This window comes from Hyperolius riggenbachi, chromosome 8 (assembly GCF_040937935.1).
Source record: "Hyperolius riggenbachi isolate aHypRig1 chromosome 8, aHypRig1.pri, whole genome shotgun sequence".
NCBI lineage: Eukaryota > Metazoa > Chordata > Amphibia > Anura > Hyperoliidae > Hyperolius > Hyperolius riggenbachi.
This window is the reverse complement of record NC_090653.1, coordinates 150853121-150870059: the sequence shown is the minus strand read 5'-3', so window position 1 is coordinate 150870059 and position 16939 is coordinate 150853121. Positions and strand designations below refer to the sequence as shown.

Here is a 16939-nt window from a genome sequence, read left to right as displayed (position 1 = left end):
CAATGCCATACCTCCCAACATTTTGAGGTAGGAAAGAGGGACACTTAAGCCACACCCCGACACACCCCTAGTCACGTAAACCATAAAGATTTTATAAGAAAAATATTTGGTTTTATAATTCATACCTTCTATCCTGGTTGTTTTTCCTTTATAGTAACACATGAAAATAAGAAATATATCATTTTAAAGGATGGGAATCAAGTTTAGAGTCAATTTAACAAATTTTTCAGTAGAAAAATACATATATTTACATAGGTCTTTACATCAGTCCTGAAAGAGGGACACATGAGGAAAAAAGAGGGACAGTGGGACATGGATCCCAAAGAGGGACTGTCCCTCCAAAAGAGGGGCTGTTGTGAGCTATGCAGGGCCGGCGCTACCATTAAGGCAAAGGAGGCAGCTGCCCCAGGGCCCAACAGCTTGTAGGGGCCCCCAGTGGCTACAAGAGGAAAAAAAATTTTTCAAATCGGCCTTATAGTTTTTGAGAAAATCGATTTTAAAGTTTCAAAGGAAAAAAAATACACATTTAAAAACCTGCCAACTTTAATGGTTAATAGCAAATCCACCTTAAATGCTAGAAACCCTAAATTTGCAGGATATGTTAAAGAGTAACTGTCAGGCTGCAGAAGCTAATTTAAACCTCTATTCTCCTGTGTTAAACAGTTTAGAAGGAAGCCATAAAGCAATTAGTGAAGATAAAAATCTCAGTTACCTTTGATGTGTGCTTATCAGAAAGGCTGTTATAGAACCATAAGGACGCAAGCCGCATACTAAACTGCAAAGCATTCTGGGGCCCTCCCCTCGGCTGCTAATGAGACGGTACAGGAGCTTCTAATCAGTCCAGCGCGTAGCACTGATAAATATCCGGGCAGAGTACACTGCAGGAGTCAGCTATTGTTCCTAGCCACATGGCTCATTAATATTCACTGCACACTGTGTTGTTCAAGTAGGAGCTTTTCTGTGATCAGGAAGCAGGCAGGACATGACGACACATTTGACAGAAAAACATGGAGCCTGCCATGAGCTGTCAGGAGCATCTATCTCTGCATATACTATATACAAATTCTGTGAAATCCAAACGTGGACAGTGAAATGCATATGTAATGTAAGTACAGCCAATCTTTAGCTACTGATATATGTGTTTATTTTCTCTGAGACCTTATACCTAACAGCTCCTCTTTACGGAGATCATTAGGAATAAGAAGAAAAAACAATTTTTCAAAAAGACCTTATAGTTTTTGAGAAAATCGATTTTAAAGTTTCGAAGGAAAAAAGTATACTTTTAAATGCGGTAAATGTCACTTTTAGTAGCAAACCTAATGGTAGTGTAATTTTACATGCATCAAACGAAAGCACAATAAATTTCCTGACGGGGTTTCCAGGGGGTCTATACGCAGCCGCAGCGCTTTGGCCAGGGATCGCTATACAATAGGGCTGTATGAAGATCTCTGGCATTTTTTCCTATTTTCCCAATTTTTTTTTATGTTTAGAGTGTGGGAATTAAAAAAAAAAATTATGTGGGGTCCCCCCTCCTGAAACTTTTTAACCCCTTGTCCCCCATGCAGGCTGGGATAGCCAGAATGTGGAGCTCCGACCGATTGGGACTTCACACCCTGACTATACCAGCTGCAAAAAAGGTCCCCTAATGCCGATTTTTGTTCCGGGGTATATGTTGGGGGGGGCAGGTTTATTTTGCCCTGGGGCCCCATTGTTGCTTAAACCGGCCCTGGCTATGCACAATGCAATTTCCCGTCATTAGTTCTCCTTCATTTAAAGTAAGAAATATATCAATGTACCGTAGATATTTGCAGTATAGTAAACAATTTTTTTCAGTACAAAAATACATATATTTACATGTATATGTAGCCCTGAAAGAGGGACACATGAGGAAGAAAGAGGGACAGAGGGATTTAGTCCCCAAAGAGGGACTGTCGCTGTGAAAAAGGGACAGTTGGGAGCTACATATGTCCATATGTCTCTCATCTTTGCCTTAGCGGCCCTTCCTGTCTCTTTTTCCTCAGATTGTTACTAGGAACTAAAGCTTTAGGTCACTTTGTGGGAGAGCTCGTTTCTTAGCTGCACAGTGTAACCTGGGAGACAGAGGGAAGCTGCATCTAGGACTATTTAATGCGAGTGGAAAGGGAAGTTATTGTTCCTGGTAAGTCTATGGTTTGTTACGTGTGCTGCTGTGTCTCCCCAGTGTCAACTCTGCCTCTTGTGTGCTGGGAGCAGCAGGAGCTCTTCATGTGTGACTGCAAATCGAGCAGTGTTCTCCCCAGGATTTTTTCCCAGCCGGGTGGCATGAAAAAGTAGCCGGGTGGGGCAGCACGGGGAAATTTGGCGGTGTGGAAAATTAAATATGCACTAATTATGTCCCACACATGCGCCCATGTGTACGATGGCAACCACGTGGGGCACGCATCCCGGAGCTAGCGGTGCACACTGACAGGTAAAGTATAGGGGCGGGGGGCACATTGCACATTAGGGGGGTAGGCGGCGGATACTTACAGGCTTGAAAGTAGGGTCTGTGCCCGATGACAACCTCTATGCGTTCCTCTGCAGACTGTCCGCTTAGCCTCGGGCGCTGGTCCTGCCTCTTACTACCACTGAGCCAATGACTGTACAAGCTCGCCGGGAAGCGCTGTGCAGATTCGGGAGCAGCGCGTGCGATAGCCGGCCACACGGTGATGGCAGCTGGGAACACAGCCAGCCGGGCGGTAATTGATTTTACCCGGGAGGCCCGCCCACTTGATTGATCCTGGGGAGAACACTGCATAATCCCCAAAAGAGATCAAGCACTTCCAAAAAAAACAGGAATCCAGAGACAATACAGCCCAAGTATGTGCTACCCATGTTTCCTTGGGCCACTTCTGTTTACCACCACATGCCAAAACATGCTAATATGGTAATTGGTTCCTTCACCTACATTGTGGTGGAGATATCAGACTGGAACATTAGATTGTGAGCTCCACTGAGGCACAGTTTGTAACATAACCATGGGCTCTAATTTAAAGTTCTGCAGGTAAATTCACTTAATACAGTAATATACGAGCACTGCAGAGATCAAACATCTCTGCTGTAACACCATTCCATTGAGCATCATTTGAGTAGGAAAAGCAATATTGCTTACATTGTGCAGTTTGTATGCAATCTTTAGTATAATTGAACATACAGCAAGTCAGTGGATTAATTAATAGATTTTTTTTATAACAATGCAAGTTCAATTGAACTGTTAGATCAGTTTCTTTAAACTAAAAAAACTGAAATGTCAGTCATAACATAAAAAGACAAGTAATGAGACACGTGGTTTGATTCTCAACCTCAAAGTCCATTGAGAGAAACTAAAACTATCCAGAGTAATATTTGACTGGTTTTCCTCCTCCTATTTACACCAGATGACTACTGTGCTGTAAGTATATACTGTACAACTCACTGGGATCTCCAATTGTATAGCTATATAAAGAGAAGGCAAATGTTCATAAGACAGACAGTGTAAAAAAAAATTCTGAAGCTAATCAAAGATCTTTCAATTGTATACTTTACATCTACAATTTCTGGGGGAAAAAAATCACACAAGTGATGAAAATATCCACCCACCGCTCCTCGCCGTTCGGGTTCCCCTGCTTTTGCCTGTCACCTGCTCACCGTGCAGTGAGCTGAGATGTCCCGCCCCCTATCCTCGTCCCCCCGAGTTTTCAAACATCCCCCGGCAGAGCAGAGTAGCAAATTAGTCCTTACCGGTAGCATACCGTGTCCGTCCCTTTCCTGCGCATACAGGCTCCATTAGCAGAGTGAACGGCGGAAGCTTTCACTCACCGCTCCTCGCCGTTCGGGTTCCCCTGCTTTGCCTGTCACCGGCTCACATCTATGACACTATGCAGTGGCGCCTCGCCACTAGAGGGCATCATAGATGTGAGCCGGTGACAGGCAAGCAGGGGAACCCGAACGGCGAGGAGCGGTGAGTGAAAGCTTCCGCCGTTCACTCTGCTAATGGAGCCTGTATGCGCAGGAAAGGGACGGACACGCTACGCTACTGGTAAGGACTAATTTGCTACGCTGCAGCGCTGCTCTGTGCAGATTCGGAAGTAGCAGCACGTGAGGTTTTTGCAGCGATAGCCGGCCACGTGGTGATGGCAGCTGGGAACGCAGCCAGCCGGGCGGTAATTGATTTTACCCGGGCGGCCCGCCCACTTGATTGATCCTGGGGAGAACACTGTCGAGGCTGCAGTAACTGTGTGTGCCTTATAAATGTTACACGCACATAACATGGTATATAATACAGGATAGATATACTGTATAAATAAACACAGTATACCTTAGCTCCATTACAACCTAAATGTTACAAGATAGCATTTAAAATACATATAAACATAGGAACATACCCCAGGGCTGGGCAAATCCTAGGAGGAGCCAGGTAGCTAGTTCTTTTATGGAGACAATGATTTGTTTACTTAGCACTTCAATAGTTCTCACAACTTTATGAGTGAAAACATAATGGTGTAAAAGACATGCCCTCCTCTCTCCCCAACACCCTCAGCTCGAGTCACACCTTTAGACCAGCACTTTCCTCTAGTGAATCGCTCCGAAAAAGCCTCAGATTTCACGTTTGCGATTTCAGCCTGTGGCCTCCGCCCCATTGACTTCAATTAGCCTAGCGCTTTTTGAATTACAGGCTAAATGCTCCCTAATGGGCTAATAGCCCTTACTGCTGATATTTAGGTGTTTATTACCTTACATTTTAAAAAAATATTTACCATACATGACAGGAACACAGGACAGGACAGCAATATCCTGCTATTAGCTGCTCTGACACACTCAATGTTGATATTTGTGTGTTTCTTTCCCTTACATCTAACAAATATTTAGCTAACAAGAAAACAGGACAGAACTGGTGCCAACATTGAATGCCCTGTTCTAATGAATAAAATAATACTAGTAATTTAGCCCACTACTTAACAAGCTACCCCGCACACAACTGCGCCCACCCCCACATGCTGGCTTGCGCGTCCTGAAATAGATGCAGATTGCTGGGCTTTTATTAGGTAGGATAATATAATATCTAATATAATAATAATTTGCCACTAATAGCAGCAGTGATTATTGCGTCCCGGTCGACGGACATAAGCTCCCCAAAAATGTATCTTCAGTTTTCAAATTAGACCAGTCCTTACTTTAATTAATAATTTTCCTTAAATTAACAAGATTTTTTGCACCATACCATTCTGTACAGTGTACCGCATATGGTATGCGATCTGCAATTAAATTAAAAAGGTCATACGATTTACATTAAAGTGACAACCTTACTAAGCATTATGGACACAACTGCATGCATTTGTACTGCTGTGTGGGGACTGAACCGTGGAAAAAATGTGGGGCCCGATATTGTTTCTCCTTCTAAGGCCCCCCCTCCTGTCCCGGTAGGCAGAATAACTGCAGTGATGGGATTTGAGGTGGAGCACCTTACCTCCTTTATTATAATTATTATTTAGTATTTATATAGCGCCGACATCTTACGCAGCGCTGTACAGAGTATATTGTCTTGTCACTATCTGTCCCTCAAAGGAGCTCACAATCTAATCCCTACTATAGTTATATGTGTATGTATGTATCATGTAGTGTATGTATTGTAGTCTAAGGCCAATTTAGGGGGAAGCCAAAACCACTTAACGACCAGCCAACGCCCATAGGCGTCAGCAGGTCTTAAGTGGGTTACCATGGAAACGGCCGCTCTATCCCATGTCAGTTCACGGAGGGTGTCTCCGTGAACAGCCAGAGAGCCGCCGATCGCGACTCGCCGGCAAAATGTAAACACGCGGGGAAGAAATCCCCGCTGTTTACACTATACAGCGCTGCTGCGCAGCAGCGCCGTAGGGCAGATCGGCAATCCCCGGCCTCTGATTGGCCGGGGATCGCCGTCATTTTATAGGCTGAAGCCTATCCTACAATGCGCAGGACGGATATCCGTCCTGCGCACTTCCCAACCAGAGCGAGAGGGCGGAAGAGGTAAGGAGGGCGGAAAATGCTGCGGAGGGGGGCTTTGAGGAGCCCCTCCCGCTCGGTCACACAGAGCGGCGGCGATCAGACCCCCCCAGCAGGTCATCCCCCTAGTGGGGAAAAAAGGGGGGAAGTCTGATCGCCCTGCTGTATTCACGATCTGTGCTGCGGGCTGCAGAGCCCACGCAGCACAGATCTCTAAAACACAGCCCGGTCCTTAAGTGGTTAACTTATCTGTATGTTTTTGGGATGTGGGAGGAAACCGGAGTGCCCAGAGAAAACCCACACAGACACGGGGAGAACATACAAACTCCTTGCAGATAGTACCCTGGCTGGGATACGAACCTGGGACCCAGCGCTGCAAGGCAAGAGCGCTAACCACTACGCCACCGTGCTGCTCCTTTAGCACTGTCTCCCATCCCATCCATCATCTTTGGGTCCACTCACTCTCTGCTTTCTGGTTCTTCTGCATGTCATGTGATTACATTATTTAAATTGTCAGTTGTATTTAAGAGACGATCTTATTAAATGTTTTCATTTTCTTTTTCTCTAAATACATGCACGCTTTCCATCTCCTGTTGTGATTTGCTGTATAAGTCCACTCTTTGCGCACATTTGCAGAATGCATTTAAAAGCAAGGGGCCATATACCATTTTCTTTTTTACCTGAGTTTTCTCCTAGGAGATAATTTTTCATCTACTATTTAAAGAGAATCTGTACTCTAATATTCTTACAATAAAAAGCATACCATTCTATTCATTATTTTCTCCTGTGCCCCTCTGTGCTGTTTCTGCCACTCTCTGCTGCAATCCTGGCTTGTAATTAACAGTTTTAGGCAGTGTTTACAAACAAACTAACCAGCTTCTAATAGGCTCAGCTAAGCATAGTGTGTGAGTCATTCATAGTATGCAGGGGGCCTGCAGAGGGTGTGTATCGCTTCTACCAATCACAAGCAGCCCTGCACATTCCACACAATCAAGCTTTAGCCCGACAAACAGGACAGAGGAAAGATACATTGATTTATTACAGAGACAGTGCAGTTAGGAAAGACCGCAGTAAGCCAGAGCAGATTAGAACAGGCATAGGAACTTATAGGATAGAAGAACTAAGGCTGAAAAATTTGTTACAGAGTCTCTTTAAATAACTTTCCAGCATTTTTCAACTAAATAAGTACCATAGAGCAGGTGAAAAAGTACTATCACAATTATTTTGAGTATTTTCTTGCTTTCTGGTGGCTTAAAAGGCATTTTATTGACAAGTTTAAAATATCACCTAGGAGAAAACTCAGAAGAAAAAGGGAATTGCATATGGGCCATGGGCCCATATGCAATTCACTTTTTCTCCTGAGTTTTCTCCTAGGTGATATTTTTACAACTTGCCATAAAATGCCTTTTAAGTCACCAGAAAGCAAGAAAATACTCAAAATAAATGTGATAGAACTTTTTCAACAACTTTTGGGTATATTTTCAATTGTAAAATGCTGAAAATGTTGTTTACAGAGAAGATGAAAAATATCTCCTAGGACAGCGTTTCCCAACCGCTGTGCCGCGGCACACTAGTGTGCCGCGGCATGTTGCCTGGTGTGCCGTGCGTTCCTACTGTATGTAGAACGCAGGAGGGGGAAAGCAGCGCTAGAAGGAGGGGCAGTGGAGGCAGCGGTGGGGAGGGGGGAAATATCCCCCCCCTCCCTCACCTGGGACCCCTCCTTCTGCCTCTCTCCCCCTCCATTTATGGGTGGCAAGTGCGGGGTCGGCGGCGGGGAGGCACGCGGAGAATTACTCACCACTTCCGCGTTCCAAGCGCCGGCAGCGTCATGTCGTCAGATCTCCGCCTTCAATGCCGCCCACTGTGCTTCCGCTAATCAGGAAGCACAGTGGGCGGCATTGAAGGCGGAGATCTGACGACATGACGCTGCCGGCGCTTGGAACGCAGAAGTGGTAAGTCTGCGCATGTCTCCCCGCCGCCGAGCCGCCCCGCACTTGCCACCGATAAATGGAGGGGGAGAGGCAGAAGGAGGGGTCCCAGGTGAGGGAGGGGGGGGGATATTTCCCCCCTCCCCACCGCTGCCTCCACTGCCCCTCCTTCTAGCGCTGCTTCCCCCCTCCTGGGCATCTATACTGGGGGCAACTGTACTAGCTATACTGGGGGCAACTGTACTAGCTATACTGGGGGCAACTAAACTAGTTATACTGGGGGCAACTAAACTAGCTATACTGGGGGCAATTAAACTAGCTACACTGGGGGCAACTAAACTAGCTACACTGGGGGCAACTAAACTAGCTACACTGGGGGCAACTAAACTAGCTACACTGGGGGCAATTAAACTAGCTATACTGGGGGCAATTAAACTAGCTATACTGGTGGCAACTAAACTAGCTACACTGGGGGCAACTATACTAGCTATACTGGGGCACTACCTACCTATACTGGGCACTATGCTAGCTATGCTGGGCACTATACTAGCTATACTGGGCACCATACTAGCTATCTGGGCACTATACTAGCTATCTGGGCACTATAGTAGCTATACCGGGCACTACCTACCTATACTGGGGCACTACCTATCCATACTGGGACTATACTAGCTATACTGGGGTAACTATACTAACCATACTGGGGCAACTAAACTCCCTATACTGGGGCAACTATGCTAGCTATGCAGCCGCACCCCAGCCCCCCCCCCCATAGCCTGCTACACACGGCACTGTCCACTAGGTCGCGCAAACACCCGCGCGCCCCCCGCCGTTCCCCGGAGAAAAATATGGTCAGAAAGTGTTCCCCGGGCCGGAAAAGGTTGGGAACCACTGTCCTAGGAGATAACTCAGGTGAAAAAATTAATTGCATATGGCCCATGGTGTCTTTACGCTTCCCACCAATACCACCAAAAGCTGTGAGCAAGCATCTTTTTTTTTAAGCGAGACAGCTGCTAGCTGCTTGGAGTTGCCACCCCCACCAGTCCACTCCCGCTGGCCTGGGTATCCCAGAACGAACATGTAACTTCCAGTTTGCTGTGAGCTGATTTGTGGAAAACAGTATACAGTACAGTTTGCTGCTCTCCTTTGCCACCTTTCTTTTATTGTAGATGACAGCATGCAGCCTTCCCATCCAGAGGAGCACACCAGTGCAGGGGCCGCCTTCAGGTATTGCACCTGATGTTTTTAGGATGCACACCGATGACCCCCTTTTTAAAGAGACTCTGTAACATCAAAAAGATCCCCTGGGGGGTAATCACCTCGGGTGCGGGAAGCCTCCGGATCCTAATGAGGCTTCCCACGCCGTCCTCTGTCCCACGGGGGTCTCGCTGCAGCCCTCCGAACAGCCGGCGACAGACCCGACTGTCAGTTCAATATTTACCTTTGCAGGCTCCAGCGGGGGCGCTGTGGCTGCTCTCAGCTCCGAACTACACGGAAATACCCGATCTCAGTCGGGTCCACTCTACTGCACAGGGGCCGGAAACTTGCGCCTGCGCAGTAGAGCAGACCTGACGGCAGATCGGGTATTTCCGTGTAGTTCGGAGCCGACAGCCGTCAGAGCGCCTGCGCAGGAGCCAGGAAGGTAAACATTGACGTCATCTTTCTCGGAGGGCTGCAGCGAGACCCCTGAGGGACGGAGGACGGCGTGGGAAGCCTCATTAGGATCCGGAGGCTTCCCCCAGGGGATCTTTTGACGTTACAGATTCTCTTTAAATTTGAATAAGTGTTGTGGCCCTCGACTAAGACAGTGTTTAAGGTTTTGGCCCGTTATGTGATTGAGTTTGTCACCCCTGCTCTTAGCCATTGTAACAAGAGAATAATTGTTATTTACAGAAAGAACTATTTTTTTTTAAAGAACAAGGGGCACCCATGCAAACCTAGAAAAAACAACAACACATATATAAGTAGATACTAGTTCTACTTACATAACAGATGTGTTGCACTGTCCACATTATGGTTCCTGTGAATTTTATAAAGGAAAAGCAGAGAATCCTATTCTAGGAAATTTCCATCTTTGTTACCTTTGACCTCCTGACATCATTTTTTCCCTCGCTTTTTTTCTCCTCTTGCTAATTGTGTATCCGTTACCCGCCCTCCTCCCAGAGTCTTCAGACACTCCCACTGAGGTCTATACTAGGAAGTGCACTGTTTTATGTCATTAGAAGAAGGGGGAACTAAAGGGAAGAGGAGGAATATATTCTAGATCAGGGTTTCTCAACATGCGGTACGCGTACCCCTGGGGGTACGCCAGACCATTGCAGGGGGTACGCACAGTGGCTTGTTACCCATGCCAAAAAATCTATTTATCTTCTCCTGCTCAGTGCTGCTTTTTACAGCTCCCCTCCAGCTCTGTGCAATGTCCAGTGCTATACGTTAGTGATTAGATAACATAAAGTTCAATCAGAGGAGAGAGGAACTATAGCAGAACCCCTGCCAGGCAGAATGAGCTCGTCCACCAGTGCCGCCACCTCAGGAATGTGGAGGAGGAGAAGAGAAGAGGAGAGAGATACACATTATCACGTGCTGCAATAACGGAGACAGACAGAGTGACAGAGCAGCGTGATTTGAAGCTGCTGCTTATTTGTGTGTGTGTGTGTGTTCTACTTGTGTATGCTTTGTGTGTGCTGTGTGTGTGTGTGTGTGTACTGCTTGTGTGGACTGACTGTGTGTGTACTGCTTTTGTGTGCTGTAATATTTTATGACTGTATGTATTGCTTGTGTGTGCTGACTGTGTGTGTGTGTTCTGCTTGTGTGTGCTTTGTGTGTACTGCTTGTGTGTGCTTTGTGTGTACTGCTTGTGTGTGCTGTGTGTGTACTGCTTATGTGTGCTGACTGTGTAATGCTTTATGACTGTTTGTATTGCTTGTATGTGTGTGTGTGTGTGTTCTGCGTGTGTGTGTTCTGCGCGTGTGTGTGTGTGTGTGTGTGTGCGCGCGCGCGCGTGTGTGCGTGCGCGTGTTCTGCTTGTGTATGCTGACTGTGTGTGTGTGTGTGTGTGTTCTGCTTGTGTATGCTGACTGTGTGTGTGTGTGTGTGTGTGTGTTCTGCTTGTGTATGCTGACTGTGTGTGCTGTGTGTGTACTGCTTATGTGTGCTGACTGTGTAATGTTTGCTGACTGTTTGTACTGCTCTTTTGTGCTGTAGTGTGTGTGTGTGTGTGTGTGTGTGTGTGTGTGTGTGTGTATGTGTGTGTGTTGACTGTTTGTGTGCTGTGTGTGTGTGTGTGTGTGTACTGCTTGTGTGTGCTGACTCTGTGTGTGTGTGTGTGTTGACTTTGTGTGTGCTCACTCTGCCAGTCTCAGCCAGCACCCTTGCCTGTCCCGCACCGCCCATCACCCTCTGCCAGCCTCAGCCAGCACCCTCACCACCCATCTCCCTCTGCCAGCCTCAGCTAGCATCCTCACCTGTCAGTCACTGCCCACCACACTCTGCCAGCACCCTCACCTGTCCTCTGCCACCCACCCTTCAAACCCAGCCAACACCCTCACCTGCCCCTCACCCTCTGCCAGCATCCTCACCTGTCTCTCCCACCCTTCACCCTCTGGCAGCCTCAGCTAGCACCCTCACCACCCATCTCCCTCTGCCAGCCTCAGCTAGCATCCTCACCTGTCAGTCACTGCCCACCACACTCTGCCAGCACCCTCACCTGTCCTCTGCCACCCACCCTTCAAACCCAGCCAACACCCTCACCTGCCCCTCACCCTCTGCCAGCATCCTCACCTGTCTCTCCCGCCCTTCACCCTCTGGCAGCCTCAGCTAGCCCCCTTACCAGTCTCTCACCATCTATCATGCTCTGCCACCCTCAGACAGCACCCTCACCTGTCCCTCACCACCTATCACCCTCTGCCACCCTCAGACAGCACCATCACCTGTCTCTCACCACCTATCACCCTCTGCCACCCTCAGACAGCACTCTCACCTGTCCCTCACCACCTATCACCCTCTGCCACCCTCAGACAGCACCCTCACCTGTCTCTCACCACCCATCACCCTCAGCCAGCACCCTCACCAGGTTCTCCCCACCTAGCACCCACATCTACCTCTCCACATCCAGCACCCTCAGCCAGCACCCTCATTCACCCAAGCATGTGCGCTTGCGCACACATTTGCGGGGGGTACATTGCCGAGATGGAGAAGCAATAAGGGGTACTTGGTTTAAAAAAGTTGAGAAACACTGTTCTAGATTAAAAAGACCCCCAGCATGCAACTGTTTGGCAATGGCTCTTAAACGGCCAGTGCTCCTAAGGTATGGAATAACTCTAAACCATAACTGCAGAAAAAGTTTTGAAAGTTATGAATGCAGGATTAGTATCTTTATCACTTAATACACTCAGACCAGTTGCTGTTGAAATTAGTTTTTTATGGTGGCAATCTCGCTTTAACCTATAAATGGTTTGATTGGTGTAAATTCCATCTCCCCCACATGGTGGTGATAGGGAGCTATATTTTTTCAGGTAGCTCTGCTGCTGATGAACAGTGCGCACCACTAGGCAACACATCTACGTGACCACTGGCCACTGTGAAGCCCCTCAGTTGAGTATATTTGAATAGGACTGCATGTCTTCTGCTACACACCTATCTACTGAATATCTCCTAGCCTGCATCACATGTTGTGCACCATTTAGCAATGTCTAGAGGTTTTTAAATATATCTTTAGATACCATTCATTTTTCAAAGCAAAAGTGATTGCTACAGCCAATTTCAGAGACTAAATACAAGCAAATGTCATTATTTTTGATGAAACAATGGGGTTGATACACTTATTGCTGGTAATATTGCTATGTGCATGCAGCGCACAGCAATAGTACCATTACTACCGCCAGTTGTGTACCGTGCATTATGCTATTAGTGCAACCCATGATACAAGATTAGGGTGAGCGTTGCTACCTGTTACTTGCGAACTTTACATTACCATAGTAATGCTCACATTAATCACGTACTGCGGGTCATGCTAATAAGTTAACACTCTATACACTGCTGGCAGTGGCAACACAGCAATATTACCGGCAGCTAGTGCATCAACCCCAATATCCCACTGTTGTCTATCCTTTCATTTTGAATTAGACACCTAATGGAACAGCTATTTGCCTATGGGCACCATTATGATGTTAATTGCATATGGGAACATGTCTTGAGCTGCCACCCCTCTTCCACCATAAGGACTCTTTGGTAGAGGGCTTTGCCCACATCGCCAGGCTCCCTGAGCAGGAGTATGATGGCTTAGTAGTCCTTATTGGGTTTTGCAGGAAAAAACTATATTTGCCATGATTTTTGTAATAAAAAGTTAGGACATGAATTGTTTTTACATGGGGTGGGGGGTGGTTGGTTGTACACTAATATAAAGTAAAACAGAAAAATAAAATAAACCTTTTACCACTTTAACATGAACTTGTTTGTAAATTAAAACTTTATCAGGTACCACTGCTGGCAGGATAGTGCACTGATTGAAGACACCACCTTTTACGCTGGAGACTGGGTTTCAAATCCTGCCTGCAGCCAGTTATCTATTCAGCAAGGAGTCCTTGGGCAAGGCAAGGGTGGCCTATTCAGTGCACACTTAGTGGCTGCAGCTCTCAAATGCTTTGAGAAAATCACCTATACAAATGTTGACATTATTATTAGAATCGCTGAACTATTTGCATGTGAGCACCAAACATAACAGGATTACTGGGTCCCAGACTTGTGATAGCTGGCCAACAGGAACAGCTTAGGGAGTGAAAAAGGAGTGGCCACAATTTACAACAAAGTATTCCTCTGTAATGCAATAGACACTGGTACACAATGGGGCAATGGATCTATGCTTTCTAATGGAACCTTTAATGCATCTCCTTTGCATATCTGTGCTCAGTGTTACAACACAACCCTGCACACTTTCCCTCACATGCAGCAAACACAGTACACATGTATGGTAACACATAGGGTACTTCTGGCATTTATCTTTTAATGAATATGTTACTTACAGTAGTAATTGTTCTCACTGTACAGCATATGGTCTTATCCAGTAAAATTGACAGAAACAAAATGCATTGCAGTTGATACGAAAATCTATTTGCAACTTGATGGACACTCTTGTCCATTTAAACTGATACAATAACAAAAAGAGATATGTGAAGAGAGCCTCACTCAATAAACTGATAGACACATGGTTCATGTTAAAGCAGTAGGATCAGCCATACTATGCCAGGGAAAAAAAACACATATATAAGTAGATAAATACTTGATCTACTTACATAACATGTGTATTATACTTTCCGTGTTTTGATTTCAGTGAATGCTATACAGTAAATTACAAGAATTCTGTTCCTGGTGGGGGCCATGTCTTTAGCCCACAGTTAAGGCTAACTCGTGATGTCATTTCTGCCCTTTAATTTTTTTCTTGTCTCCTCCAATCGCTGAGTCTCCTCAGCCTTGCCTGTAAACACAAGTGAGTAGGGGATTAGGTTTCAGATAAGCAGCTGGCAGGGAAATAAAGGGAAGAGGAGGAATAGATTATAGATAAAAAGAACCCCCAGCATGCAATTCTTTGGCACGACTACTAAAGGGCCAGTGCTCCTTAAGTATGTGATAACTCCAAATCATAACAGCAGAAAAAGTTTAGAAAGATTTGAATGCAGGCTAAAGGCTAGTACACACTAGCAATTTTGATTGACCAATGATTGCTCAATTTTACCACCTCCATGTAGTATGACCATTTACCTATATAATCTGCATAGAATTGAAAATCTGTTTGGCCCTCATACTACATGGAGGTAGTAAAATTGAGCAATCATTGGTCAATCAAAATTGCTAGTGTGTACTAGCCTTAAGTATCTTTATCACTTAATACACTCAGACCAGTTGCTGTTGAAATTAGATTTTTATGGTGACGATACCGCTTTAAGAAAGGTTTGCTTTACGTATGTGGACTATTTAAAAAGCAGCAATAGATACCCACACTTCTACCTGCCCAAAACCTCGTTAGCTTATTTATAGTAGACACCCAAGCACATCTTTGGTGAGCAGCTATACTGTCCTGTGACCACTGACACTTTTATCCTTTATGAACAGGCCGCTATATGAAGAGAAAGCATGTGTAAAAAGCTGGTGATATGAAGATTACAGGTAGTTGTGCTTATTTCTGTACAGAGACCATCAAGTCAGTAATGGATTGTGAAAAAGGTGTGCACATTTATCAATTTTATAAGTTTACACTGACACAATTTCAGCAAAGCAGAGGATGCCAAACACTTCACTTTGGTAACTGTTCCTCACCCAGGCTCACAAACTGAAGTGTTTAAAGAAGAACCATAATGACATATAGTAGAATGCAGTAAATTATTCAGGATACCTACTTGTACATTAAATATCCAATTTCAGCATCAGAAACACTTCCTGTAGCTTTATAGTGCTGTATATTGGTATATATCCCTGCCCTTCACATAGGCTTAAGGCTAGTACACACTAGCAATTTTGATTGACCAATGATTGCTCAATTTTACCACCTCCATGTAGTATGACCATTTACCTATATAATCTGCATAGAATTGAAAATCTGTTTGGCCCTCATACTACATGGAGGTGGTAAAATTGAGCAATCATTGGTCAATCAAAATTGCTAGTGTGTACTAGCCTTTAGTGTAGGAGCATTCTCGAAGACCAGAGGTTGTTTCTACTAGCTTTAGAGCTTGCAAGTAAACAAACATTCTGCAGAGATCACATGCCAGTACTAATGATGTCTGATACAATTTAGAATGTAAATCAGGGAGAAGGATGATTTTACAGTGGGCAAACCCTGAGTAAATAATTTATAAATGTATATTGTAAAAAATGCAATATTATTCATTCTGTTATTTTGACTACAGTTCCTCTTTAAAGGACAACAGTAGTGTGAGGTATAGGAAGGCTGCCATATTTATTTCCTTTTACAAAATACTGGTTGCCTAGCAGCCCTGCTGATCTATTTGGCTGCAGTAGTGTTTGAGTAACACCAGAAACAAGCATGCAGCTAATCTTTCCAGATCTGACAATAATATCAGAAACAGCTGATCTGCTGCATGCTTGTTCAGGGTCTAAGGCTAAAAGTATTAGAGGCTGAGGATTAGCAGGATAGCCAGGCAACTGGTATTGCTTAAAAGGAAATAAATATGGCAGCCTTGATATACCTCTCGCTTCAGTTGTCCTTTAACTACTTTGGCCTTTTGGACGTATAATATACGTCCAAAAGACCGCATGTGCGCCCCCGCGTGCTTCCTTGGCCGATCGCGTGCACGTGCGCCACCGGCCCGCAGTTCGATAGCCAGGGAATCAGTGAATCGGGACATGGTGCCCGATCACTGATCCCTTTCCCCGCTTAGAGTGACGTAATGTAAACAAACTCATCGTTGCCATCTTGTGGCCAAATAGTAAAACTACATCTACATAAAAAACAACAACACATATTTACATTAAAAAATTACTATTTACATCCCACCCTCCCAAAAATACCCAAATAAAATGTTTAATTAAAAAACAAACAAATAAAAAACAAAACAAAACATTACAGTAAAAAAAAGTAAATATTTACCTAATGGTCTAAACTTTTTAAATATCCATGTAAAAAAGAAATATTTATATTTGTTTTTTATTATAAGCTTATAAATAGTGATGGATCCAAACAGAAAAAATACACTTTTATTTCCAAATAAAATATTGTCGCCATACATTGTGATAGGGACATAATTTAAACGGTGTAATACCCGGGGCTATTAGGCAAATGCAATACGTGGGTTTTAATTATGGAGGCATGTATTATTTTAAAACTATAATAGCCGAAAACTGAGAAATAATGATTTTTTTTCCGTTTTTTCTTATTCTTCCGGTTAAAATGCATTTACAGTAAAGTACCTCTTAGCAAAATGTAGAGAAAGACTATTTGGTGGCAGAAAAAACAAGCTATAGATCAGTTCATTGTGATAAGTAGTGATAAAGTTATAGGCGAATGAATGGGAGGTGAA

The 16939-nt window shown here is 44.9% G+C and overlaps 1 protein-coding gene across 8 annotated transcripts in view; it reads left to right on the top strand.

Annotated features, from left to right (window-relative positions):
- Positions 1-2082: 2082 nt before the first annotated feature.
- C8H8orf48 (chromosome 8 C8orf48 homolog) overlaps positions 2083-16939 on the top strand; it is a 77229-nt gene continuing 62372 nt past the window's right edge. Inside the window, exons 1-3 of one of the 8 annotated variants that reach the window (XM_068249636.1) lie at positions 2111-2158; positions 12422-12499; positions 15015-15071. In XM_068249636.1, the coding sequence (XP_068105737.1) occupies positions 15056-15071 (16 nt within the window). In that variant the 5' untranslated portion in view covers positions 2111-2158; positions 12422-12499; positions 15015-15055. Of the gene's footprint in view, positions 2159-9076; positions 9135-12421; positions 12500-15014; positions 15126-16939 lie in introns of those variants that run through there. The other 7 variants (XM_068249634.1, XM_068249638.1, XM_068249637.1 and 4 more) reach the window with 7 other exon arrangements.